At 41.2% G+C, this 25,612-nt stretch overlaps 2 protein-coding genes across 4 annotated transcripts; both read right to left on the reverse strand.

The window, feature by feature from the left end:
* Positions 1–697: 697 nt before the first annotated feature.
* Positions 698–6,220, reverse strand: LOC131576144 (myosin regulatory light chain 2, smooth muscle minor isoform-like). The gene is made up of 4 exons (XM_058832522.1): positions 6,071–6,220; positions 5,606–5,804; positions 5,250–5,411; positions 698–1,509 (listed from the first exon to the last, which is right to left on the reverse strand). The coding sequence occupies exons 2-4, from the start codon at positions 5,787–5,789 to the stop codon at positions 1,337–1,339; spliced, it is 519 nt and encodes a 172-aa protein (XP_058688505.1). The 5' UTR covers positions 5,790–5,804; positions 6,071–6,220; the 3' UTR covers positions 698–1,336.
* A 9,478-nt stretch (positions 6,221–15,698) lies between these two features.
* Positions 15,699–22,880, reverse strand: LOC131575836 (myosin regulatory light chain 2, smooth muscle minor isoform). Of its 3 annotated transcripts, XM_058831833.1 has the most exons (5): positions 22,747–22,844; positions 21,816–21,851; positions 17,681–17,878; positions 17,325–17,486; positions 15,699–16,201 (listed from the first exon to the last, which is right to left on the reverse strand). In XM_058831833.1, the coding sequence occupies exons 3-5, from the start codon at positions 17,862–17,864 to the stop codon at positions 16,029–16,031; spliced, it is 519 nt and encodes a 172-aa protein (XP_058687816.1). In that variant the 5' UTR covers positions 17,865–17,878; positions 21,816–21,851; positions 22,747–22,844; the 3' UTR covers positions 15,699–16,028. The 3 variants fall into 3 exon arrangements, with proteins under 3 accessions (XP_058687816.1, XP_058687815.1, XP_058687814.1); XM_058831832.1 differs by lacking the exon at positions 21,816–21,851 and having other exon boundaries at positions 22,747–22,880; XM_058831831.1 differs by lacking the exons at positions 21,816–21,851; positions 22,747–22,844 and adding an exon at positions 19,311–19,470.
* Between the last annotated feature and the right edge of the window lie 2,732 nt (positions 22,881–25,612).

Genomic DNA, 25,612 nt, shown 5'->3' on the forward strand with positions numbered 1-25,612 from the left:
GCTTTCATCGCCGTCCTCTGGTGACGTTTCTTAAAAGCTCAGTCTGCAACAGCAGCCTACCAAGAAACAGCAAAATGCTCTCAGCCAAATGACTTTTCTTAATTTTGTAATTGAAGTTCTGAAGGCATTAACAATGTAATTCCTAAAAGTGTCAGAAGCAGCTCTGATCATGCTTTGTCTCAAGACAAAAGAACTGCAGGACCACAAGCATTCAGATTATGGCAAAATTGCTTCAGAACAGTGTGGCAAATCTGCCATGCCTTCCATACCACAAGATCTATAGAGGATACAACTATGAGAAATGGAACAAAAAGGAATGCCTCAAGCCTCACACATCCAAAACACCACTCACAGCAGGAGGTCTTAAAAAAATAGTGTATATTGTTTCATTTAAAAACCAAGAATAAAATTTTCAGGCAGAAAACAAAAAGGACAGATACAGCACACCTTCCCTTCTTCATCCAGCCCTGTTCTTACTGTGCTTTGAAAAAAACAGGAATATAAAAATTTAATATTGGCAGCCTCACAGATCTGGTAAGAAGCATCACTCAAGCAACTCTACCTATATATGATATCTTGTTTTAAAAAAACACTGGTATTTACATTGTAAGTTTTTTTTTAAGTGGTATTAATATAGTACTCAGTGTCAAGAAATGCAGGCACTGAGGTGGTAAAATACGTGCTCAACTACAACCAGAAGATTTAAAATGTTTAATGTGCAAGTCTTGGACAGAAATTATTCATTTACAATACACAAAAATTTGAAGGATGGGAATTTCTTCTTCATGTGTATGCTCACAGTAGCAGGTGAAATAGCTGCTGAAGTACAAACATCAGTATGTTTAAGTGACTTATGCATCATTTTTAAGGCAAAAATAGGTAACAACATGACTGCATACAGCTGCAAAAATATTTACAGGTATCATTAGAGAAACATTATACTTCTACCATGAATATTTTAATTATGCACTTAGTAGACAGTGATTTATTTGAAAAATTATCATTAAAAATGTAAAATTAACCTAGCTAGGATGAGTAGCACTGACATTTTTACCCAGGCCTCCACACTCTCTGATCTTTGCCCCTCCACTTCTGTCACTACAAGCTGTCCTCTCTCTCCCTGCCACTTCCCAGTCTTATTACAAAGGTGCAGGTGTGTCTGAGAGGCACAGAGGAAGATCCACAGAGGAAGAAGGTGCAACGCTAAAAATGTATGCAAAAGGTCCCAACAAGAAAAAAAGGAAAAAAAAAAAAAATAGATCCTGAGAAATAAAATTAGTGGGAAGAAAAAAAAATAAAAACTAAAGGTGCTATCTGCAGGTATCCAGGGATTTGCTCAGTCATCCTTGTCTTTTGCTCCATGTTTCAGGATGCGCGTGAATTCGATGTAGTTGAAATTGCCCTTTTTGTCGATGGGGGCCTCTCTGTAAAGCTCATCCACCTCTTCATCCGTGAACCTGTCTCCCATGGTGGTCAGCAGCTCCCGCAGGTAGTCTTCTTGGATGAACCCTGGAATGAGACATGCAGAGAGAAAGGCAAAAGGGAGGCCAAGCCTCTTAGCTGGGTCTCCAAAAGCAGCAGCACAGACATGCCAACACACAGGCAATTAACCAGGGCAGCAGTGATATATTACTTTTGTATTTGCACAGAGCCCAAAAAATTTCCTTAACTGAATTCTAAAGAAATTCCTTGAGTGCAAAGGGAAAGGAAGTTAAATGCATTTCATACAGATTTTTGAAGACAGGGCCTGACCTGCTGTGGTATAATAACACTTACTTCCATCTACTGATCTTCAACAGCTCAAAGTGGAAAAACAAGTTCCTGTCACTGCTGGTCTTCATTATAAAAGCAGTTCTCTTAAACGAACTATATTTTTCCTGCTTTAATTAGATATATTTGCACATCCTCTATAAACTAGTTTCCCCTGGGGACTAAATAACCACTGTTTAGTGCTGCACAACACCGTTGCTGGAGGCAGTTTATGTGGATACAGTGAACTCATGGCAAGTGTCCAGGGATGGAGTTTATAACAGAAGAGACTTTCAGACAGGACTGAGCAAGCTAACTCAGGAGGCAGAAAGAATGTTTATGGTGGAGAGGTAAAGGTGGATAACATTTAAAAAGGTAAAAAAAAAAAAAAAGAGTAGGATGTATTATTTATTTTATGCTGAAAGAGCAGAAGATTTTTGAGGAAGTTAACAAAGATATAAAAAGGAGCAGTTTCTAGGTATCTTCTGCTAATTGTATTTCAAATAATGGGCAGAACCACCAGTTGCCAAATAATTCCAGGAAAATTTAGAGATGAAAAAGGAAACATGCATAACAAGGTAGACAGTAGAATGCAGAAACTGTTAAAGGCTGAAATACAACCAGCCATACCTTTAGCAGCACAACAGTTGCTTCATTTGAGAAAGAAATTGGTTATTGAACTTTAGTTGGAGAAATGTTAGTAACAGAACAGAAATGTTAGTAACAGAACAGATGAGACAGAAGCAGGTTCCAAAAAAAGAGTAAGAAAGTAAACTTTGTGGAACAGCTGGAAGTCATATGTAGACACCCACATCAACTGATGTAGATTCAATCAGAATGTGATAAAAAAAGCACCACTTTGGAAAGAGAGCTGTGTAAGTTAAGCTAACAGAGCTCATTAGAGAGACAAACAGGGAATTGGGGAACCAAAAAGCAGTCAGTGAGCATGACAAATTAGCATGGGGGTGGTGTATGCTGAGGGAAGGGAAGAAAAAATGTGTTTCAACATATGCTAATGAAAACAGCACCATATCCCAGTGTAGACCGGCCATTGGCTACTGAATGCAAATGAAGAAGGCTAGAAGCAATCTTCAGAAATGGGGAGAATGTTCACTAAGCCAGGCCCATCCTAATCGGGTCTAACCTTGGAGTTCTTTCTTGGAAGATGGGTGTAAAGAAGGGGGAAAAGGCAGCCAAAAAGATTAGACTCTCTTTCTGCTGTCCTATAGAGAGCAAGCAGTGATGAGAGATGACAAAACGATTAGTATTGAAAGAATGCAAGGCCTTTGGTGCTGCAAGTTTAGCCTCAAGGACTTAATTGCTCCTGTCTGAATAGGTAGTTGTTTATACACTGAACTGGGCTGCCAGACCAGGAATACACCACAAGTTTTATCAGCAACAAACCGTAAAGCAAACAGGGCTCCTCTCCCTCCCACACAGCTTCAGCGTAGATGGGGAGTAACAAATAAATGAAGCAAAACTTAAGGTTCAGCCTTTTCCAGGCAGCACAAAGCAGATGACAATGCAAGATCAAAGACCAGATTAAAAATACTCCAAGTGCAGACAGATCCAACTTTTATACCAATTCCACAGCACTGCACTTGATAGTAATGCTGAAGCAACATATCCAACTAGGTTGGCAATATAGGAAATGTAAGTAAAACCTGACAAGTAGGACTACCTTATTCTCAACTATAGGATCTGATTTGTATTACTCTTTTCCAAAAGACCTACACTGATGTAGAGCTAGAAAATCAAGCCCATAACAAACACATGTGTGGAGACCATGAAATGAAAAAAAAAAAAAAAAAAAAAAAAATAGTTTGATATAGCTAGAAATGCTCTTGTACATTTTTAAAAGGAGCAAACTGATCACAAGCCAAATAAGAGGATAAAACTAATAAAGGATTAACATAACATGGGTTCTACAAATATGTCACATGCCATTTTGAAGATTTAATTTTTACTATTATGAATCAAAACTCATAATGTATGTATAAATAATATATAATAAAACAGCATAATTATCTCACATGTTTCCTGGTTAAAATTTGAGGGTGGCATAAGACACAAAACAGATTGTAGAACAAACTAGTATCCTCAAATCATTGTAGGGCTAGACTACAACATTTACCACACAAAGCTGAGAGATATTAAAATCAATCTTATCTAATCTTATAAGTAGTAACTTATTGTTTACATAGACACAGAAGTTTCTGTTCTAAATAACTGGTAACACAACCATTTTCTTTATATTGTAATTCACAGGCTCTTGTTTTGGTGCACACAAAAAAACCCTTGTAGCACAGTGAGTCAGACGACCTGTGAAGAAAAAATAATTAACCTACTAATAAAACTTCCTTCTCTAGGAGATGGTAAAAAGATTTCCCTTGAGAGGGAGGAAGTCGATTAACATTTGAAAAGGCCTTATCAACAGAAAGCCTGTTTACCTACATCTCAGCAGGAAGGGGATGCTCTTTGAAAAGGCAAAAGGTACTAAAAATACACAGACTGAAAACAGCTGTTGAAACGGAACGATGTCCTTCAAAAGGTGCAGAGCATCTATCGACTGGCTAGATTAAAATGTTGTGGTGGACAGTTGTGAGGATGTTGTAGAGGTGCAGTGTCATCTCTAGTACAGAGACTACATAATTTCAATGTGAGCTAGTAAGACAAGTTCACAACATATCAAAGCACTGATACTCTGTAATTCCACAGAATGGCCTCATTCATCTCCAATTACAATACGCTTCTCAAGAATGTTAGACTAGGTGAATAAATACATAAAAGTATAAACTCTAACCTCAAGATCGAAGTCTCATATAGTAAAACTGAGCTCTGTATTTTACTCTTTCCCTTCATCTAGCTTTTCAAGTCAGTCCAATCTGTCATTTCTGCCTTCTACACAGCACCTGGTTTTTATCTTTAGACCACTAAGACTGCAGCCCTTCCTGCAATCTGGAAGCAACTGAGCTGCAGGTGAGGGGATGACATTTGTCCTCAGAGCCATAAAGAAAGCTTAGCCAGATGAGGATCCGTAAGACTTTATGAAGTCTGGACAGTGTGTCTTGAAATATTAAACACCTGAAGAATTTAAACACATATTAGACCTAATGCAGAGGGGGGACAAACTCAGTTATATGACAGATTTCCCATCATTAGCTTTTAATGCCATAAAAAATCATTACTGACTTGAACTCCTCATCTTAGAGCAAATACACCTCTGAGGAACTTTGAGGAACATACCCACTGCCCAGTTAAAGCACTCTTCTTCAAAGCCTCACAGAAGAACAGTCCTACTAGTCCTCGGTACTGACACAGAACAGCCAGACAGATTTTACTGTCACTCAGTAATTCAGCAGAATATACCATCTAGGATTTATCATGTCAAATTTAATTTATAAAGATCAGCAAAAATCAGCATCCTGTTTAGATACCCAAATAACGCACATAGAAACCCAGCCATACCCCTGCCAAGCAGCCGACTTGCACCCACGTACCTGTTGCTTCTTCGTCAAAGCAAGCAAAAGCATTCCTGATTACATCCTCCGGGTCGGTGCCATTTAACTTCTCACCAAACATGGTGAGAAACATCGTGAAGTTGATGGGGCCCGGAGCCTCATTCATCATGGCATCCAGGTATTCATCTGTTGGATTCTTTCCTACAAATAAAGGGATTCATACTTGGTTTAGCTGAAAACTAAATTACTGAAATAATAATGTCAATACGAACTGGGTGTTAAAACAAACTGAGTGTAACAATGAGACACCACACCTCCCATATCCCAAACTCTCAGCATTTTGAATTTTGCAGCACAAATTTGCCTGGCAAGCACAAACAGCAAAGGCACATTACCAAGGGAGGCGAGCATGTCGTGCAAGTCCTCCTTGTCAATGAAGCCATCCCTGTTCTGGTCGATCATGTTGAAGGCCTCCTTGAATTCCTGGATCTGCGACTGATCAAACATCGCAAATACATTGGAAGTGGCGCGCTGAGGGCGCTTCTTGGTGGTCTTTGTCTTTGCCTTTTTGCTAGACATGTTGATTTCTGGACACTAGGGAAAGAAGGAAATACAGTAAACGCAGTTAGATCAGAGTTAGGATTCAAAAAAGAAAAAAAGTACTACGGTTTAATGTTACAGTGCGCCTCTGACGGGCTCTCATTTCCTCTCATCAGAACGTATTTCCTTAATATTTTCAAGAGGGGGAAAAAGAGAAACAGAAAATATGGATAAAGGAAAGACAGACTAACAAACCAGAAAAAAAGTCATTACTAGAAGACATAAAGTATTTTAAATTTTAGTCCTGGAAGGCCCCTTACCCCAGCGGCGGCTGCGGGGACCCGGTACGCGGCGGACGCGGAAGGGAGGAAGCGGAGCCGGCTCCAGCGCTTCCTGGAGAAACCATCGCCCTGCCGGGCCGGGGATGGGGAGCAGCGCCAGGACAGGCGGCGGGAGGGCACCGAGACGGCAGCCGGGGGGTTTCCTTAGGGATCGCAGCCCTTCCCGGCTTCCCTGGGCCGCGGGCGGCTGGGCACGGCCCCGCGGCCGCTTCCCCGCGCCCCCCGCCTCGGCCGCGTTGGAGCATCCCGGGGGAAGCGGCCGCCGGCGGCGCTGGGTGCCGGGCGCCGCCTGCAGGGGAGCGACGGGGACAGCCTGTGGGGACGGAGCTGAGGGGGGCTCTGCGGCCAGCCAGAGCTGCCCCGGGGGTTTCCTTTCGTGTACGCTGAGGGTGGAGCGTGGCTCCGTGCTCCTGGAGCCGGCGGCGTGCCCAGCTTCACACGGTGGTGCCGCATCGGGGAGGTGAACGGAGCCTCCTGATCCCGCGGGGATGTCCTGGCCGCGTTAGCAGGTGTGAGGTGTTACCCTTACCTTCAGTCTGCCTCGTGTTTCGCTTGAGGGATCCGAAGAATTCCTGATTGCATCTGAAAGTCTTCTAAATGAGTGCTCCCTCAGGAGCGGGGCTTAATGCCGCTCGCAGCCGTAGAATGTAAGGCCGCTTGGAGGATTTATTTTTGCATATATTTTCTTAGTGAAAAAGGATGACACTTATTTTTCCATTCGTCATTTGATGCAGGATCTCAAATAAATGGAGGTACAAGCTTCTTTTTAGTGTAGAGGGATGGTGTCTGAAATTGCTTCAGAGGCCATTCGGTTTTAGCCCACTTGGAAATTTTTTACATTTTCCGAAGGGAATGCTTATTCCCATGTTGCTTGTTGAAGTCCCACATAAATAGTTTGGGCTTCAGGAAAACTGTTGCTTAGTGCACAAAAAGGTCCTGAAGTAGTCAGATGGGAAAGCTGCCCTACCAGATCATCATTTTTTGAATCGCCCTTCTACCTGCTGTCGCCTTTGTTGGTGTTCAGTCTGTGTCTTGGAAAACAAGAACTCTTAAGGAGGAAAGGCGCTGGCCAGGCATTGGAGTTAGTTGCCCAAGGAGGGTGGTGGAGTTGCCATCTCTGGAAGTGTTCAGCGAGTGTCTGGATGTGGCGCTTTGGAATTATGGTGGTGCTGGGTTGATAGTTGGACTAGATGATTGCAAAGGTCTCTTCCAACCTTGATCATTATGTGAAAGGAAAAAATAGACATACAAGCTTTTGCTGAAATTATCAATTATATTTATAAATGTAAGTGAACTACATTTAGCCACTGCACCTACTGAAATTAACATGTAATCTCACATGTAATCTAGAAGTTGCAGTCTCAGATTTGGAGGGAGATAGTTTAATTGCCAGGAGACCAAAGTTTCTTTCCTTGCTCTCCTCTCAAATCAGAAGTTATTTCATGAGGGGCTGAGAATTTGGCCTAATTAGCTTATAATATTTCCCCAGTTAATTTTAATATCATTCTTCTAAAGTTTGCCTCAAAGTGCAATAGAAATGAAGACTAAACTTTTCTAAATTGAAAGCCTATTAATGGAAAAAGTTTTTGGTAAAAAATTCTCTGCTAACTAGATGAGGCACGTACTTTCAAGATAATTACATGCAAAGTATGAGTGGGCAGAAAAGCGGTAGAAATATCAAGATGTTAAGGGAGTTAATAAAATACTCCATGATAATATTGAACAACCAAACTGTGTGTTGAAATCTAATTATGAAAAGCTATCTGATCTCTTAATTTAAACTTCTTTCATCAGTTACTTTAAATTGAACTACTACTGCAAACATGCCACTCTGTCTTGTATTGTTTTTCATGCTATTAAAAGGGTGTTACATGATACCTGCCACCATGTATGTTGTTCTCAGTGTTTAACTTCTGCAGATGTGGGGAGAGGTACAATCATATTACTTGCCCAGTATGAGATCAGTTCTTAATGACAAAATTGCATGTCAGTGTGTGTCTCTCTCTTAAAGCTTTTGTCTCCAATTCGTTGCATCATGGTGGAATGGGAAGCAGTTCCTACAAGCAGACTATTTTCTGTTTGATGTAAATCTAAGTAATGCTTCTAGAAATGGTTCCATTTTACTTGATTACAGCACTCATCATAGCAATAAAGAAATTTAAAGGGAAAAGAAAGATTTGTTTTGCCTTTTTTAATATTCAGAGGATATTTTTTTTAAATCTTGTTGACATAGACGTTGAAAAGGGAAGAAAGTCAGGGTCTTTTTTGTGAGTGTGGTGCTTCCTGAGAGCTGTCATCAAACATTCAGAATAGAAATTAACCTTTCTGAAAAGATGATTTTTAAAAAAAGTATGCTGTTAATTCTTTAGTTCTTCTTCTACTTCTTTCCTTCATTACTCCCTTCTTCTTTCTAATTTATGTCAGTCTTGTTTAAGAAAAACTTTTTTAAGTAAAATGAATTAATTGCTCCTATCCATTCTGTCTAAAATACTCAATTCTTTGAATTGTCAAAAAACCTTCAAAATTACCTATTTCATACTTAAGCTTTAAGGCTGCTACAGACAGAGAGAAATTTACAGTAAACCTTTTCCCTCCTTTCATTTAATTCTTTCCATTAACAGTTGCACTCAATGATCTTAGAGGTATTTTCCAACTTTTAACAGTTCTATGATTCTATTTCCTCACCTTTGCAGAGTTACAGTGACAGTGCAAACATTTGTGATTAACTTGGTTGCTTAATGAAGCAGAATTAGTCTGTGTCATATGATGTTTCTTTATGACTCTAATGAATGTTACAGGAATGGCTGTGCTGTCTCACTGTAAAAATCTGCCTAGACCAGTGTGCCTCAGCTGAAAGAAAAGTGGGTACTTAGCAAGACAGGAAGCTAAGTCTTGGCAAAAAAAGTCTTCAGACTGGAGACAGGAAGCCCAGCAGTTGCTTTTTTCTAGGTTGGAGCACCACTGGGATGGATCTACTGATTTCTTGGATGCCCTCAAGAAATAATACATGCTATGAGACTTTCCATACCAGGTCACTGGAGAGTTTTTTGTTGTTTTGGTTTTTTTTACCCAAAACTTGTAATCATACCTTTTTTTTGAAAAAAAAAAAACCAAACAAAAACCTCTTTCTCTATACTTCCTGTTCTTTTTGAAGGAGAGAGAGCATACAGGTGTTTTTAGCCTGTTCTTTAGGGGAAGGCAGCAGCAGTGGCCTTATGCAGGTACTCAGGGAAGAATAAGAATCAGGGATATCATAAGAATGATATCTTCCCAGAATGCTCTCCCAATATCTACTACTTTTAGTTCATGAAGGGATCAGCTACCCTGAGCCAGATGTGATATTTAGTAACCCACAATGAGCTTCTTTCATGAACTTTCCTGATATGTAATCCTTGACTTGATATAAATTTAGCATCCACAATATGCTTTGCCGGTGTTTTTGGAACCCTTTGCAAGGTTGCTGTTTGTTACACGAAAAAATGTGCCTTTCTAACCTTGACTGTACCTATTCCAATGTTTATTATATGCTCTAGAATTTGTACTGGGAGAAATACTAAGACTGAAATGTGTGTCCACTTCTTTTGTGTTACTTTTGCTTCTAGAACGCTCTTGTATGCTCTTCTATCAGCTGTAGCAGAGAGTCCCACTTAGGTAGTTTTTCTTGTACAGAAGCCATTCCATACCCTTGGTCATTGTAGAAGTGAGACTGAGGATGTGCATAAGAAACAAAAGGGTCTGAAGAGAGAGACTAGTTGAAAAAGCAGATGTGATTTCCACATTAAGAGTTAAAATTGTGTCAAAGTTAAGTGGAAGGTTTTGCAGTTAGATTTTTTTTCTGAGCATATTATCACTGTTCAACAAATGTTAATTATGGAGATTAAGTATTGCCAGCGGAGTCAAAATTAAGGATATCCATCTAAGTTGTAGGTTTAAACTATCATTTAACAAAAGCATTTTATCTGTCAGTTGCTTCACCTGGTATTTTGGCTCATCCCTCTGCCTTTCTATCCCTTCGTCCCTGATTCCAGCTGGCATCTGTTGTCTCTGTCTAGCTGTACCAAGTGCAGTGCAGTATCACTCAGAGTGACAGTCACTCTTCTTGAGATGCTGAGAGCGCCACAAAGTTTTCTGGAATTTCTCCAAAAATAACTCCAGTGGTGTGATCCAAGGGGAAAATATTTAAGGAGTCCTGAAGGGATTCTGAACATGTGTCTTCACCTGAGTCTCTTGGAGGGCCACAGACTGCAGGTTATTCCTTGTTTTCATTCAATGACCTCATGAATAAAAATGGCGACTGCTTTCCCAGGTGATCCCTGCCACACAGTAAATGCTGAAGCATGAAAAATAAAGGCTCTCAGAGACTGTAGTGGAGCCTATAGAAGAAACACGTATTCTTTCTCCATACTGAAAATTAAAAATAGCACAGTTTTGATTTTCTAGTGACTTCCAGTGGACATGGCTGAGGAAGGGGCAAGAACATGAGTTCTCTAGAGCATTGTATGACAATGATAGAGCAGGTCGAAAGATAAAGCAGAGATATTTAACAGAATGTAAATAAAATGCAGTCAGTCTGTGAAATATAAACAGGAGAAAACAAACTTCAATATATTTATTTACAACTGCATCTCAGTGACTATATGAATGGGCACTGATGTGTTTGACAGAGTATGGAGGGACATTACTCAGCAGACATGGTACTCCTTGCATTCCCAGATCCAAAGTCCTTTATACGTAAAGAACACAAATTAAAAACCCCAACTAAATGTTGAAAAGTACATCTTTGGGCTGTTGATTTCTGCTGAGTTTTTGTTCCCTGTTCTCTATGATCAAAGTCACTGTTCTGCCTCTTGTGCTGTATGTGCATCCCTTTTTTTTATCCTAGCTGGTAAGTTGCAACAATTCTAGCCAAATCTATGTAGGGTTTTCAACTCTTCTTGCACTAGTTTTAATCAGGAGCATTGCCAGACACTGTGAACTGAAATGCAAAAATAAGCATTGATATGTATTCTTTGCAAGGAGAGCTGAAGGCCCCCAATCTTTCAAACAAATGAAATTAATTCTGCTAAACCTAAGGATGTACATGTGTGCTCTCTCCTTGTGTGTTAGAGTTTGTATCTGTCTGACAATGTGTATGTACAAATATGGAAGAAAATGAAATGTGCTCAATGCTTGGCCATAGGTCTAAAATAGTGTTCTAAAACATACCCAGAAAACAAGCAGCAGCATATTTAGTCAGGTGCTTCACATGAGAAGTAAGCTGTTATCGGTTTTCTTATCAGCTGATGCAAGTTTTGTTGGCTGGTGGAGCAATTTCCAAATCAACATACTTCTTATGGGGTGGGAATATCTTGCTACTACCTTTTGCGTTAGGGATGGTTAGCTCACAATTAAGGAAGAACTGAAAAGAGGGAAAAATCTCAGTGCCTGTTAGATACAAGGCTAAGTCAAGATTCAAGTAACTCGTGTCTGATGTCAGGTCTATTTTAGCACATACTAAGACAGGTCTTACAAGCCTCAGTTTACACCCACTCACTTGAATATGTTTGGCACAGGCTGGAAATTATTGTGAAATGCTGTCTTTTAACTCACAAGGACTATTCATAATTAAAAAACAGCTCAAAGCCTAGTTCAATATTTATTGAGGTTGTAGTCAGTGATACCCTAAAATAGTCAAAGTGAGGATTAAATAAACCTCGCAAAACTAAGCAATTTACAAGAACAGTAAAATGACTAATACGGGTGCCTAAAGGAGCAGATGATGGCATCAGTCTCGACCTGCCTAATCCTGTAGTATTTGTAACTTTCAAGCTTTATCAAAGTGCAAGGCTGCTTTACCAAGGGACTGAATCACAGCTGCATGGCAGAGGAGTCTGTATGCAGCAAGCAGTTAGGATTTTCAAGGAGACCAGTTCGATTTCCTTGCTCTCCTGTTGAGTGCTGCTGAGAAACATGTAAACATCTTCCCTCAGATTTATTACATTGATGCAAACTGCCTCACCCCTTAAATCCTAGTGATTAGGCAGGCAGGGCCTATTATGTATAGTCTCTAGGGAATATTACACTTCTGGTCTGAAAACATTCCTTGGCAGTGTTTTTACCCATGGGCTGCAGAGAAAAGTAGGAAAAGCAGCCATGTGCTGCCATCTTTTTCTTTTTTTTTTTTTCTTAAGATGGGAAGTTTTCTATCTTGTATATCAAAAGTTTGGGAAAACACTGATCTCTGTGCAGTTGCTGCTCAGAGCACAAAACAAAAAAAAACTATGTGGAGGGGTTCCCCCCTCCCCCCTGAAAGGTATTACTTTTCAGTATTTCATGATAACTTAATTTTAAGCTGCATTTTAAGGGGCATTTACTGATTTTTTTTTTCTTTTGTATTGTTCCTAGTTTCTGCAATACTGCTTCTGAGTTAATGTAGTCATGGATCATTTTTCCAAAGGAGACAGTTATCTAAAAATGACAGTAGGGTTCTGAAAAATTAAGAAGCCAAAATAGGAGCATGGGTGCATAAGCAATACCAAGGGAGGATTAACTGCTGGTATCTAAAATGTTCCTGACTATACTTTGATTGTTACTCACCCGTTATTTGGATTTACATTGTTGGAATATTTTTGCATTTGTTGTTGTTTGAAATTCCCCAGGAACATCCCAAATAATAGGTTAGTAACACTCCAGACTAGAAAAGAGAAAGACATGATGACAAGATTCCAGATACTTTCCAGCTTTTGGATGGAACGCAGGTGTCAGGACACAAAGGCATGCTGTCACTGATGCCCTGTGCCAGGATGGGGCCGCTGTGCTGCATGCATTTCTCCAGATACGACAGCGATCCTAGAAACAAGCGACCCAAAGATAGTCCTTAGGTCAGCGGTGAAACGGATCCTCGCTCTGGAGGGTAGGGACAGCACCTCTGTGACATCCCATAGTTGCTGAGCTAGAGTAACAAGCTGCCTTCATGTTGTCAAATGCTTCAGTCATCTGATCGCTGTTCCGTAAGGATGGGTTTATTTGCTTAAATAAGGAGCAGAAACAAGTGTAAAATGTGCATTACCTTTATCTCCAGCATCAGAGTGGGGAAGAAAAGGTAGCAAGCAAACATCCCCTGGCAGCACTTGACACATTGTCCTCTTTGGAGGTTTCTTGTGCAGCCTCAGTAGCTCTTTTGGCTTCATTTGACCTCTGCATTTATAGCCTTAGAACAGGGTAAGTAGGTCATGTAAAATAAATCACTGCTCTTCAGTAGTGCTTCACAGGGCATTATAGATCACTGTAGATGTAAGACTATTTAATGCGTGCATGAGCCTATGAAAACAGTTTTTCATCATAAGTCTTAATCTGGTGTGGAGCTTGGAGACTGTTATTATATGAACCCCGAGGGAGAAAAGATTAGGTTCCAAGATTTTGGCTGCAAAATGCTAAGGCTAAGTCATCAGAATTTTAAGCTGTTCAGTGACCAAAGTTATTTTTGGAAGTGAATTATTGATGACACATCCCCACAGCCCTTTGCACGCAACCTCAGCTGTCACATTCCTCCCTGCCTAGCTACAAAACACATCTGATGCTCTTATATGGTCTCTTGGCTGGGGCTGTTGGCCCTGTAGCCTCTCAACAGTTAAAGGGTTTGTTCCCACTTGCAGGTTAACTGGCCTCCTACAATAAAAAAAACAAACCAAAACAAGAGGGAAATCGGAACTTGGAAGGTTGTCACTGCACTCACACATCCTTGGATATTCTTTCTCAGTAACACATCTTCCTGTAATCTTTACATCTGTACAGTTCTGTCTCACCCTATACTCAGAGGGAGCATCCAAGACTGACAAGGAACAAAACATCTACACCCTGCATTTCAGCTGGCTGTTCAGAAAGCAAGAGCAGCAGTACAGAATGTTTTTGAAGTGGACAATTTCCTCTCAAGGAGGATACCTGGTTCTCTTTTATGTAGCTCATATTTAAGATTTTAAAATCACTAGTTCCAGCAACAAAAATTCAGCTGGCACATCTGCCGCTCAGTCAGTGTAACATATTTAACATTTACAGAGAAAAGAGGATCAGGGAAAGAGGGGTTTAGGGATCCAGTGTTCCTAACAAAAGTAAACTGCTCTCGGAATCAAAAGGAAAAAATAATCAGTATCTTACCTCTGTCCTTCGAGCTTGCATGTATGCACACAGTACTGAATTGCACAGAGGTGACAAAATCAGTCTAAAGAAGTGGCAGCATAATGTGTTCTCCAGCCTAATGTTACATAGCAACATTTCAACAAGAGTTTCCTAAATCTCCATCCACACTTGTCTTTGTCACATGGGCACTGCTGGTGAAAACTTCCATGCATACTTGTAAACTACTTCCTAGAACCTTGCAGGTGTCACATGGAGAAATAACTCAGCAGCCAGTTCTGAAGAGCACCAAGATAGGTAAAAAGCAAACTTTAAAAAAAAAGGAGCAGCTGTGGCAACCTGAAGAAGTGTAGAACATAATGTGGGTAGTAGAAAAACTGAGGCTGTTTGTTAGCAGATAAAACACAAAACTGGAAAAAGAATGGTTGAAAACTCAATTTTAATTAAGCCCATAACTGGAAAAAAACACCCTGGAATAAAAAATAAAAAAATAGTCCAAGTATGCCAAGTGAGTATACTTTGTCAAGTTATTTACAAAGCTGAAGCCGGAATATCTTCTGGAGTTGCATATAGGACCACAAGCAAGATTAAGTAACCAAGCCTTCATACTATCACACATGAAATGAGACAAACCCTTACAGGATAAGCTGCCAGAGCCTTTACAGTCCTTTGTGCTATATTCCTACTCCTTGGGGTCTGAATTTGTGTGAGATAGCTGAGGGCAAGCTTTCTGGATAAGAGGTCATTATTTTAATAGATAAATACATAGGCAAAATAAATTCTCCTCCTGCTTTCTAACTTGGAGTAGCCAAGAGAAGGAGGCACAGTTCTGAATGACTGACTGTGCTTGGTTAAAAGCCATCTTACCAATATAACTGAGGAATATGTATGATAGATTAAAAAGTGAGAGCAACTTCAGCACCTATAGGGTTTTACCAAGTTCATTGTCAGAATGACTTGCCTCACATTCTCAAATGAATTAGCTGTAGAAAAATAAAGCTTTATGTAAGTTTTCTGGCCATGTACTGCTGTTAATTAGTGCCAACACAGATTCCTTTGCACAAGCTTCCTTCAGCAGGAGGGAAAAAATACACCTAATTCCATCTTACTTAGCAAAGAAGAATGCACACTTTGACATGAAAGTACTGCTAGAAAACCCATCAGTATTAAAAGGAAGCAAAAGCTGGGTACAGTAACTGCTTAAGAATTAGATGTTCTCTGCTGGCCATGAGGCAATTGTAACAGTCCTCCCTAACCATTTCTTTGGTAAACTACTTACACAGTAGTCAGATCCCACTTCAAAAACCTGAGATCAAAGACTTCTGCAGCTACATTTTTAAAGATGCCAGCAGATGCTGCTAGGAGCATTTCAGAACCCTGTTACACTGAACATGAAAATGAGTTTTCTAGCTTGACTTGCAACTGCGAGAAAAATACAATGAACGCACCTGCATTTGTAAATGCATAATAGAAATGTCATTCTTCACAAAAGATGTTGAGGTATTTTATCTATATAGCAATCTTTATTTCAAAATGGCATTTATTACAAAAATGTAAAAATCCAGCTAAACCAGAAACATTGAGATTATTTTCCTGGACTATCAACTCCAGGGAATGTTTGTCCTGTAGCCTTTTCCTCAAAATATTTTCCCCACTTCCAGTCTGATTACAGGTGCAAATGTGCCTAAATGGCCTGGAATAGATAAATATATTGAAAAAAGACAAAAAGCTTTGAAGGTAAATGCATGCAACAAGTTCTATCAGGAAGAAACAGTTAAAAATAAACATAAATGTAGAGATAATTGGCAGGTATCCAGGGATTTGCTCAGTCATCCTTGTCTTTTGCTCCATGTTTCAGGATGCGCGTGAATTCGATGTAGTTGAAATTGCCCTTTTTGTCGATGGGGGCCTCTCTGTAAAGCTCATCCACCTCTTCATCCGTGAACCTGTCTCCCATGGTGGTCAGCAGCTCCCGCAGGTAGTCTTCTTGGATGAACCCTGGAGCACAGTGTAGGAGGACAGAAGAGGAGTTTTTACATTTATCTACTAATACATGGGTGATCATCTCTTTCTTTGAGTTCTTTCCCTCAATTAAAGATACCTACAGTCTTTGTCTGCCAAATTAAAACAATGTCATTAAAGCCAAATAAAATTGCCAAATAATTACAAGGATTCAATCAAATTGGGCATTTAGCTTGAAAAGTCCCACTACTTCAAATAAAGACCATTATATGCTTTGCCAGTGGTGGTCCAAAGAATACAAAAAATTATCAGTATTCATATTGGACATCCTTCTCAACAGCAGGGCTACAATAGTACCAAGAACCTTCTAACAACTCAGTATTTTAAAAATCACAAAGCAGATCACTTTACCTTGAGCATTCCTATTGACAAATCACAAAAAAAAAAGGCATAGTTGACTATTAACATAATTGACTATTAACATAATTGACTATTAACATTCAACAAGTGCATGAAACATGGGAAAGTTTACAACATTTCATATTGATCTTAAATTGGTGGTAAAACTCAGATTTACCAGACTGGTTGCAAAGAATAAATTTTTGGAATGGTTTATTAAAAAAGTAGGCTTGTATAATTTATGATTGCCTCCATCATCACTCCTGTGAGTCACACGAGAATTTCCTTGCATTCATTTTCTTCTCCTTTTAGTGCAGCTTAACAGAGGGAAGGTGGATAAAAATTGCTGACAGAAAACAAGTTCTTCATAAAAGCACAGCAGCTTTGAATACAATGATTCCCCCCATAAAAGCGGCCCCAAAGGTGAATTTTAAGTAAGGAATAAATTAAGACCCTGGTTTCTGATCAACATCTTTTATACTTTCTCCTGTCTTGAACAGAAAAAACTGCCAGAAATTTTAAATTTCTACAGAGACTAAAAAGGCAAATTTAGCACATGAGGATACAGGCATGATTTTCAGTTTGCAGAAAGTAAAATTTTCAAAGTTAAAAAAATGAACTCTCACTGCTTCTGGGAACACAAGTATTTATTGTTACAGAAGTAACAATAAAAAATTTCAAAAATAAAAATATTTTTAAAATATTATAAATAAAGTAGAAGAAGAAGTAATACATGTACACTGTTGCTTCACCCATGTACCTGTTGCTTCTTCGTCAAAGCAAGCAAAAGCATTCCTGATTACATCCTCCGGGTCGGTGCCATTTAACTTCTCACCAAACATGGTGAGAAACATCGTGAAGTTGATGGGGCCCGGAGCCTCATTCATCATGGCATCCAGGTATTCATCTGTTGGATTCTTTCCTGCAAATAAAGGGATTCATACTTGGTTTAGCTGAAAACTAAATTACTGAAATAATAATGTCAATACGAACTGGGTGTTAAAACAAACTGAGTGTAACAGTGAGACACCACACCTCCCATATCCCAAACTCTCAGCATTTTGAATTTTGCAGCACAAATTTGCCTGACAAGCACGAACAGCAAAGGCACATTACCAAGGGAGGCGAGCATGTCGTGCAAGTCCTCCTTGTCAATGAAGCCATCCCTGTTCTGGTCGATCATGTTGAAGGCCTCCTTGAATTCCTGGATCTGCGACTGATCAAACATCGCAAATACATTGGAAGTGGCACGCTGAGGGCGCTTCTTGGTGGTCTTTGTCTTTGCCCTTTTGCTAGACATGGTGGCTGTTGGTTCTAAGGAGACAGAAACATACCCAAGATTTAGCCTTATTAAATCACATTGCAAGTGTATGGGTAGTATGGGTAGTTTCATGTTATTGGCATATACCCAAAGTACACATTTATTTCCGAATCTCCTGCTCCATTTTCTTTCAGACTTCACTTCCTATTAAAGCATAAAGCCTTTGAGGATTCAGGGACCAGCACTGTAGGCCAATAGCAGGCTACATCAAAAAACCCAAATCAAATCATAGCTCTTGAAATGAAACTCACACAGTGCTTGTATTGTTGAGTCAATACTCCACCTGCATCTTCCACAAATTAAGATGACTACATATTTGGGAATTGGGAGGCACTGTTGACATTGAAGGATACGTGCTGCTAAACTATCACAGTAGTTAAATAGATCAGACAGTATGCTAAACTAACATTTTGGAGGGGAAAAAATGTATTTTAGGCTCTGAATAGCATTTTGTTAGACTACCTGCTGTTAAGAGAGAGAGAGTACTGACTTAGTTCATAAGCTCTACAGTGCTATTCCCTTACACAGTGCAACTACTACACAACACATGCAAATGTCAGCATACTCTTTTTAAAGTTAATTAAAGGCATAATAGCTACAAAAATGTGGAGACCATTTATTTTAAACTACCAATCCTTAGAAATATTTATATATTTTTATAAATTTTCATGTATCACAGGTATACCAATGTCATTGTTTCCCTTGAAGCTGTCAAATGAAGAAATAAATGGTAGATTATTATATATTAATACACTAATAGATTCAGGGTTGAAATGAAGCTTTTAAATTAACTGTATCTCTTTATCTGGGAAGATACATGTAGTGTTCCAATTAAATGTATGACAGCACAAACTCGAAAAGCTGAGTCATTCACTGAAAGGCAAACACAAAGCCCCCAAGACTGCTTTTGGATCAAAAGTTAGACCCTTTTTAATGTTGTTTCCAAAAGTCTCATAATCTCTGCTTGCATTAGCTAAAACTAAAGTGTAATTCATACTGCCATAATCCTTCATAATACTCAAATGAAGTGCTATGCAAATGAGATTCCTTCCATCATTGACTCTGAATTTCACAGAAAGCACCTATAGCAAGTGTTTCCTGAAAGAAGAAAGATTTAAGCTTACATTCTGAAATTTACACTAAGTATTAATTTTATAACTTAGAAACAAATTATCTGGTCAGAAATGCAATGCTAATCAGAGTCATAGCACAGTTCTAACTCTTTCTGAGATAGTTTGATCAAAGACAGAATATTTTCTGTTAGACTCCTGAAAAACAAGACTGAAGTCACTAACTGGGATTAATCCTTAAAAAAAAAAGGGAGTAAAATTAAGCAAAGTAACTCCCTTATACAAGCAACCCAAGATGCAGGCAAAAAGCAGTTATTTTTTTGGGTTTTATTAACTAAAAGGAAAGACATTTTACCTTGCTTTGTATTAGATACCTGACAGGGTGTACCAAGCATCTGGATCATAAAAGGAAATTCCATGGTTATGTCCTTCTCAGTCTGTCCACACAGACAGCTACTGATTTCCCCTGCTAATTCCACACTTTTAAATCCTACGTGCATCTACAACGTTCTTCTGACGTACAAAACAAACCATTATGTCCCGAACTAAAAATAGCCCATGAAATGCAACTGCGCATCGCTCAACAACGCAGACGTTCTCTTCATTGCACTCAGTAACCACGAGCTAACCGAGATGTCTGGCCTCCACAACACTGCAACAAATAAATGTGAACTCCTGACTTCGAGATATTTATGTAGACAGCTGACAACAAAGGTAGTTTGCTTTCAACCTGCAGCCAAGGGTTGTGCATAACTTTGGTGGTTTTCTTACTGGTGTATAAACCCTCAGGCAAGCTCTCATTTAACTCTGGATTATTGATTAGAAGTTCCAAAACTACTCAAAATAGAACCAAACACTATCTTCTAATAACTCCTCTCTGAAACAATGCAATTTTCAGGATATGGCTCATTCAATATAAACAAAAAAGTTTACTCTGCACGTGCTGATACCGACCAAATTGATTTTTGCCTTTTTACTTCTACATATCTCCATATTCTTTACATATATATTTGCAGCTCAGTAGTCTATTATTGTATTCATAGCTAGCATTTTACCTACTCTATTAGAAAGACAAAATACATTCCCTAGAAGCTCCTAGGCCTGGGGATCCAAGGTTAGATTCTTTGGGAACCCAGATCAAAACGGCTTCCTAGCTTTTTCATAAACAAAGTTTAGTTCCTATCTAAAGGTGAAGGGGTTCAGAAAAGGGTAGAACCAGGGGGGAATTACCTCATCACCTATGTCTCTAATTGGAGATTCTTGTCAGTTATGCTAATTTGCTGAACATATAAAATTGTATGCATTTGTTACAATATGCATCTTCAGCGCTTTTTTAATCCAGCATTTTGTGCACCATAAGGATCCTTATAAAGGTAATCCCGTTTTATCACCTGTGTCTGGCTTGTAATTTTAGGATCAGTGAAAAGTGCTGCAAAGACAGTGCTCTCAGCAAGTTACTACCTGTAATTCCCTCACCTACGATTCAATCCTAAACAAGAGGAGGTAACAAAAGCAGACAGTCAGCACATTCTTTTTAATTCTGTTGAGAAGATGACCTATTAGAGTAAATTTTACTAGCAAAAATTTAAGAAGCTTGCATTACTATTTTCTAAGTTTCTCTGAACCAGGCTTGAGAACTCCTCCAGTCCAAAAGAGCTGTCAGCCTAGCTACAGAGAAACATCAGATCTCACAGGACTGCAGTGCCCTTCAGCACAGGTTTGGTGCAGCTATGCCTGAAACACTGGACTCAGCTCCAGGAATCTCTGTGAGAAAGAGGGTGGTACATTTTGGGATATGTTCAGAAAACCAAAGTCATCAATCCAGTTAGCCAAAGAGATCAATTTATGATTTAAAAGTTCCAAAACTGTTTGCACTTCGTGTTACCTAACAAAAACACCCACACCTAATCAAATGCTTTTGTAACTGAAATAGGGTTAGTATAGGCTGCAAATAGAATTTCAGTAGATAAAAAGTGGGAATACTTCACATTACATAGTGCAAGTCATGACATGCAGGTTTAGTCCCTGTTGTTTAATACTATGCTGCACTGAATGGTCTGGGTCCTGTTTTGGAAGCTGTCCAAGAAACTTCAAATGTAAAACCTTACCCACCTGTGACACACATCATAAGGTATTTCTGAAAATGTCACTTTTCTTTAGGAAGATTTTCACATATTAAAAAAATAATAAATAGGCAGTAGCAGCACTGTGCTGCTCTGTGCTGCCCGTATTGTCATTTGTTAAGTCACAGTGGGTATCAGACCACAGAAACACAGTCATCTTGTGGTCCCTTCCTCTGGCAAAGTGATAAACCCTTGTAAAAAAAAACAAGCAACTAAAAATTCTGAGCCAAGCAATAAGCTGTGAATTTACAGCCCACTAACCGTGGGGCAAGCTGGACCTGTTCAGAGGCAGTGATCAAAAGTTATACTTTAGAAAACATTCCCATTTTTCAAAACTGTTTATATTGTAATAATTGAAAAATCTATCACTGAAAAAAACAAACTACCACACAGTAAATCCCCAAATGTATAGCCAAGAAAGTCTCTACATGAACTAAGATAGAACATCAAACTCAAAAGTCAACCTTAAAGCTAAATCCCAAATTCTGTCCACGTACTCAATTATAGCATCACACACAGTCACACATCCATCACAATCTGGGTGGCAACAGGAAGAGATAAGAGCAAGGTGCTCTCCAGCAGATCTGTGTCAAGGCTCAATAAAGAACAGATTACACTTCATAAAAGCAAGCTAGCAAAAACCAAACCCTACACTGTCCCACCCAGTCTTAAAAGCCACTTTAACACACTCATCACTAGTAAGTTTCCTAAAACCCTTGTACAGGAGTCACACTTGCCTCAAAATCCAGCGCCAGTGAGTCAACGCAGTCTGTCTGCAAAAGAGAAAATAAGGCTCAGAAGTGACCTTATGCGCTCTCCAACCACCTGAAAGTAGGGTGTAGCCAAATGGGGATCGGCCTCTTCTCCCAGTCAACAAGCAATAGGATGAGACGACAGTCTGAAACTGCCAAGTTTAGTTTGGCCATTAGGAAGAACTTCTTCACAGAATGGGTGATTAGACAATGGAACGGGCTGCCCAGGGAGGTGGTGGAGTCACCGTCCCTGGAGGTGTTTAAGTGAAGACCGGGCGTGGCACTCAGTGCCATGGTCCAGCTCCCATGGTGGTCGGTCACAGGTTGACAGGTTGGACTCGATGATCTCGGAGGTCTTTTCTAACCTAATTGATTCTGGGGTTCTGAAAGCCGGGGAACCACTGCACGCAGTCCCCTGTGCGGCTATGGTTACTCCAAACGGTGAGCAGGAAGCGACAGACCCAGTCCCACCACCTCACCTCTTCCGACCACAGCAGCTCCCAGCCCTGCCCCTCCCATGCTCTGACAAAGACGAGGAAACACCCGCAGGGGCTCGATGCGGCCGGGAGGCAGCCGAGCCCTTCCGACACGGAGACAAACAGTACCTTTTAACACCTGTTCCCTGAAATGATGCTCAGGGAGCTCGTCCCCGCGGGCACCGTCCCCGTGGCGTCCCGCCCTGCCCGGCTCACAGGGCGGGGTCGCGGGGCCCGGAGCCGGGGTCTCCCCCAGCTCCAGCCCGCAGGGCGGATCCCCATCAAGAGCAGCAGCACCGAGCCGAGGCCCGAGGGGAGCTGCGCCCGCGGCGGGAAACGCCGCAAGAGACCCCGGCTCCGCAAGCGACCCCCGGCCCGGCACCGCCCCACCCTCACCGGCCGCCGGCCCCGCGGGCAGCGGGCGGAGCCCCCCGACTCACCTGGCGGCGGGAGACGACACCGGCGGGGAGCGGCTGGAGCGACACTTCCGGAGAGCGGAGCGGCCGCCGCCCCGCCGGGCAGGAAGGAAGCTGAGGGCGAGACCATCCGCGCAGGAGGGGGAGGTGGCGGCTTGGCCCATCGCTTCGGCGGCCAGGTGCCATGAGCCGTGCCGGGGACAGGGCCCGGAGCGGCCCGCGCGTTTCGCGTTCTTTTTCTGGAGTCTCTGCCTTCCTTGAAGGAGAAGGCCAGAACCACGAGCTCAGCCCCTCCACCCTGTGTGCGTGTCCTCCCCCCTCCCCCGGCGACGCGTTGGTGCAGCGCGGTGTGGTCACCGCATTCCAAGGGCGAGGGGCGGAGGGAGTCGCGCGCCTGCCCTTGTAAGGCAACGGCGGGAGTTTCCTGCTCGCGCCGTGGGCGGGGCCTCTCCCTCTAGCCCCGCCCCTCCCGCTCCGGCCCGGGGCGGCCGTGCCGCCTTCCAGCGCTGCTCCGGCCTCCAGTTCCGCCGGCCCCAGGGTCTCCGCCGGAACAACGCGTCCCCTTCTCGGCTGCTTGTGACTGCCGGGGGGAGCCCGTAACACGGAGCCGCAGGATGGGTCAGGTTGGGAGGGACCGCAGTAGGTCATCTGGTGCAGCCTCTCCGCTCAAGCGCCCGGCACACGATTGCATCCAGACGGTGATGTCCTCCATCCAGGGAGGGAGACTCCACACCCTGTCTGGCTGTGGTCATCCACACAGTAAGGAAGTTCTTCATATTCAGTGACACTTCCTATACATCTTCCTGCTTTGCACCACCGAGAAGAGCCTGGCTCCATCCTCTTAACCCTCCCTTCAAATACTTATATTTAAAAAGTCCCCTCTCAATCATCTCTCCTCGAGGCTGAACAGGCCCTACTGCCTCAGCCTTTCCTCTAAGAGAGATGCTCTAGTCGTTTGATCGACTTTGCAGCTCTAAACAGCCCAACACGTGGTATGGCACTGTCCTGCACGCTCAGCAGGTGCTAGTGTGTCTGGAAGATACACAGATGATCACAGAATATCCTGACTTGGAAGGGACCTGCAGGGGTCATGAAAGTCCAGCTCCTGGCCCTGCACAGGATACCCCAAGGATCGCAACTTGTGCCTGACAGCATTATCCAGACACTCCTTGAACTCTGTCAGGCTGGTGCTGTGACCGCTTCCCTGGGGAGCCTGTTCCAGTTCCCAACCATCCTCTGGAAGAAGAACCTTTTCCTAGTATTTAATACTGGTTTTAAGCTGAGATGAAGAGGAGTATCCTCTTCATCCAAAAAACATCATCCAAAAAATGGTGACCACAGCTCAAAGAAACAAACAGCATCATTTAATAGATATCACAACCACTGCCTATGTGGCCTAATTTATAACTTTGCACGTAGTTCTACTTACTTGATTTTTACAGAGTTTGCAACTGTATATATAAAGTCACATAGTCTGTGAAAGCAGTAAGATATCACACATATTTCTGATTTTTTTGAGGGAAATAACTGAGTATCCAGGAGGTGTGCACCCTCCCATGGGCTCCCCTGGCAGAGAGCACAGCTCTGGAGGAACACCGACTCTGCTCAGTACCTGCTATAAAAGAAGTAAGAGTAAAGAGTAAAAGAAGCCCCTTGCAGTTTTCCCCATCCCTGCTACTGCTGGCAGTATTTTTTACCTATAGGGAATTGTGGTGGTTGCTGTCACATCTCTCACCTTTCCCTGGGCACTGGTAGGATGCTGCAGGCTGTCTACTTGGGATGAGCCTGTTGTGTGATAACAGGCAGCTCCTGACCCTGAACATGTGAGTTTCTGTTGCAGAGTAGCTCCAACATGGATGCTGAGACAGGCTTTCCTCTCATGATCCAGAAATGGGTCACTCCTCCAGCTCCATACAAAACCCATGCATGCTCTGCATCATTTTTTCCATCTTTGTTTCTTACGTTTCTTACGAGTCCACGGCTTCCACAGCTGGAGGCAGTGGTGAAATTGATGCATTATTTATCCAAGTTAGCCTTGATATGAGCAGAAATCAGAATATTTATTTATTTAAAAGTATTTTTTGTCCAATAATTAAATAAATAATACAATGACAATGATTTTCTAATGTTTTCCTTCAGAAATCAGTACAGTACTAACTCAATGTTCATTTTTGTGACCTATACTAAAATAATATTTTGGTGTATGTGAAATTGGAAAAATGGAAATAACAAGCAAAGCCTAAAATGTCAGTAAAGAATATGTAGGAAGACCTGTCAGAATAATTCTTCATACTTGGGATCTGTGTCTGGAGAGTCCTGGATATGAGAAGCTGTCGGGTTTAATATTTAACATAATGAGTAATACTTAATATATTGACTAATCACAGAGGACTTTGGCCTGCACTCTAAATCACCATTGTTGATTAACCTTTTTACAATTTTTTTTTCTGAATAATTTCTCAGCGGGAAAGGGTGAGCAAGCTTTTATTTTGAGAAGTAGGGAGAAACTGACTCAGTAGATTTCAGGAATCTTTAAGAAATACAGAAGTAATATTGGCTCATCAAGAGCAACCCTGTTTCCACAAAAAGATAATTAACCAGTTCCAAAAAATTACAGGATTCATTTGTTGCATTCTTCTCATTAAACCTCCTTCTACTGTATAAAAGTGCCATGAGTCTACTTTACAGATAGTGAAACTGAAACACAAGTGAGCTAGACCACCATAAATGCTAAAGATGAGGTTTGGGAATGTAAAGGTACTGTCAATAAGTTAGGTCGTTTTAGAGTCTGCTTCCAACAGGATTTGGAAGTTTTGTACTGTGAGTTTTCATTATTTGCACACCTAAGTAATTTTAGAATCTGCCTTAAAGTGGCTTACCTGCTTCTTCC

Source organism: Poecile atricapillus, chromosome 2 (genome assembly GCF_030490865.1).
Source record: "Poecile atricapillus isolate bPoeAtr1 chromosome 2, bPoeAtr1.hap1, whole genome shotgun sequence".
NCBI lineage: Eukaryota > Metazoa > Chordata > Aves > Passeriformes > Paridae > Poecile > Poecile atricapillus.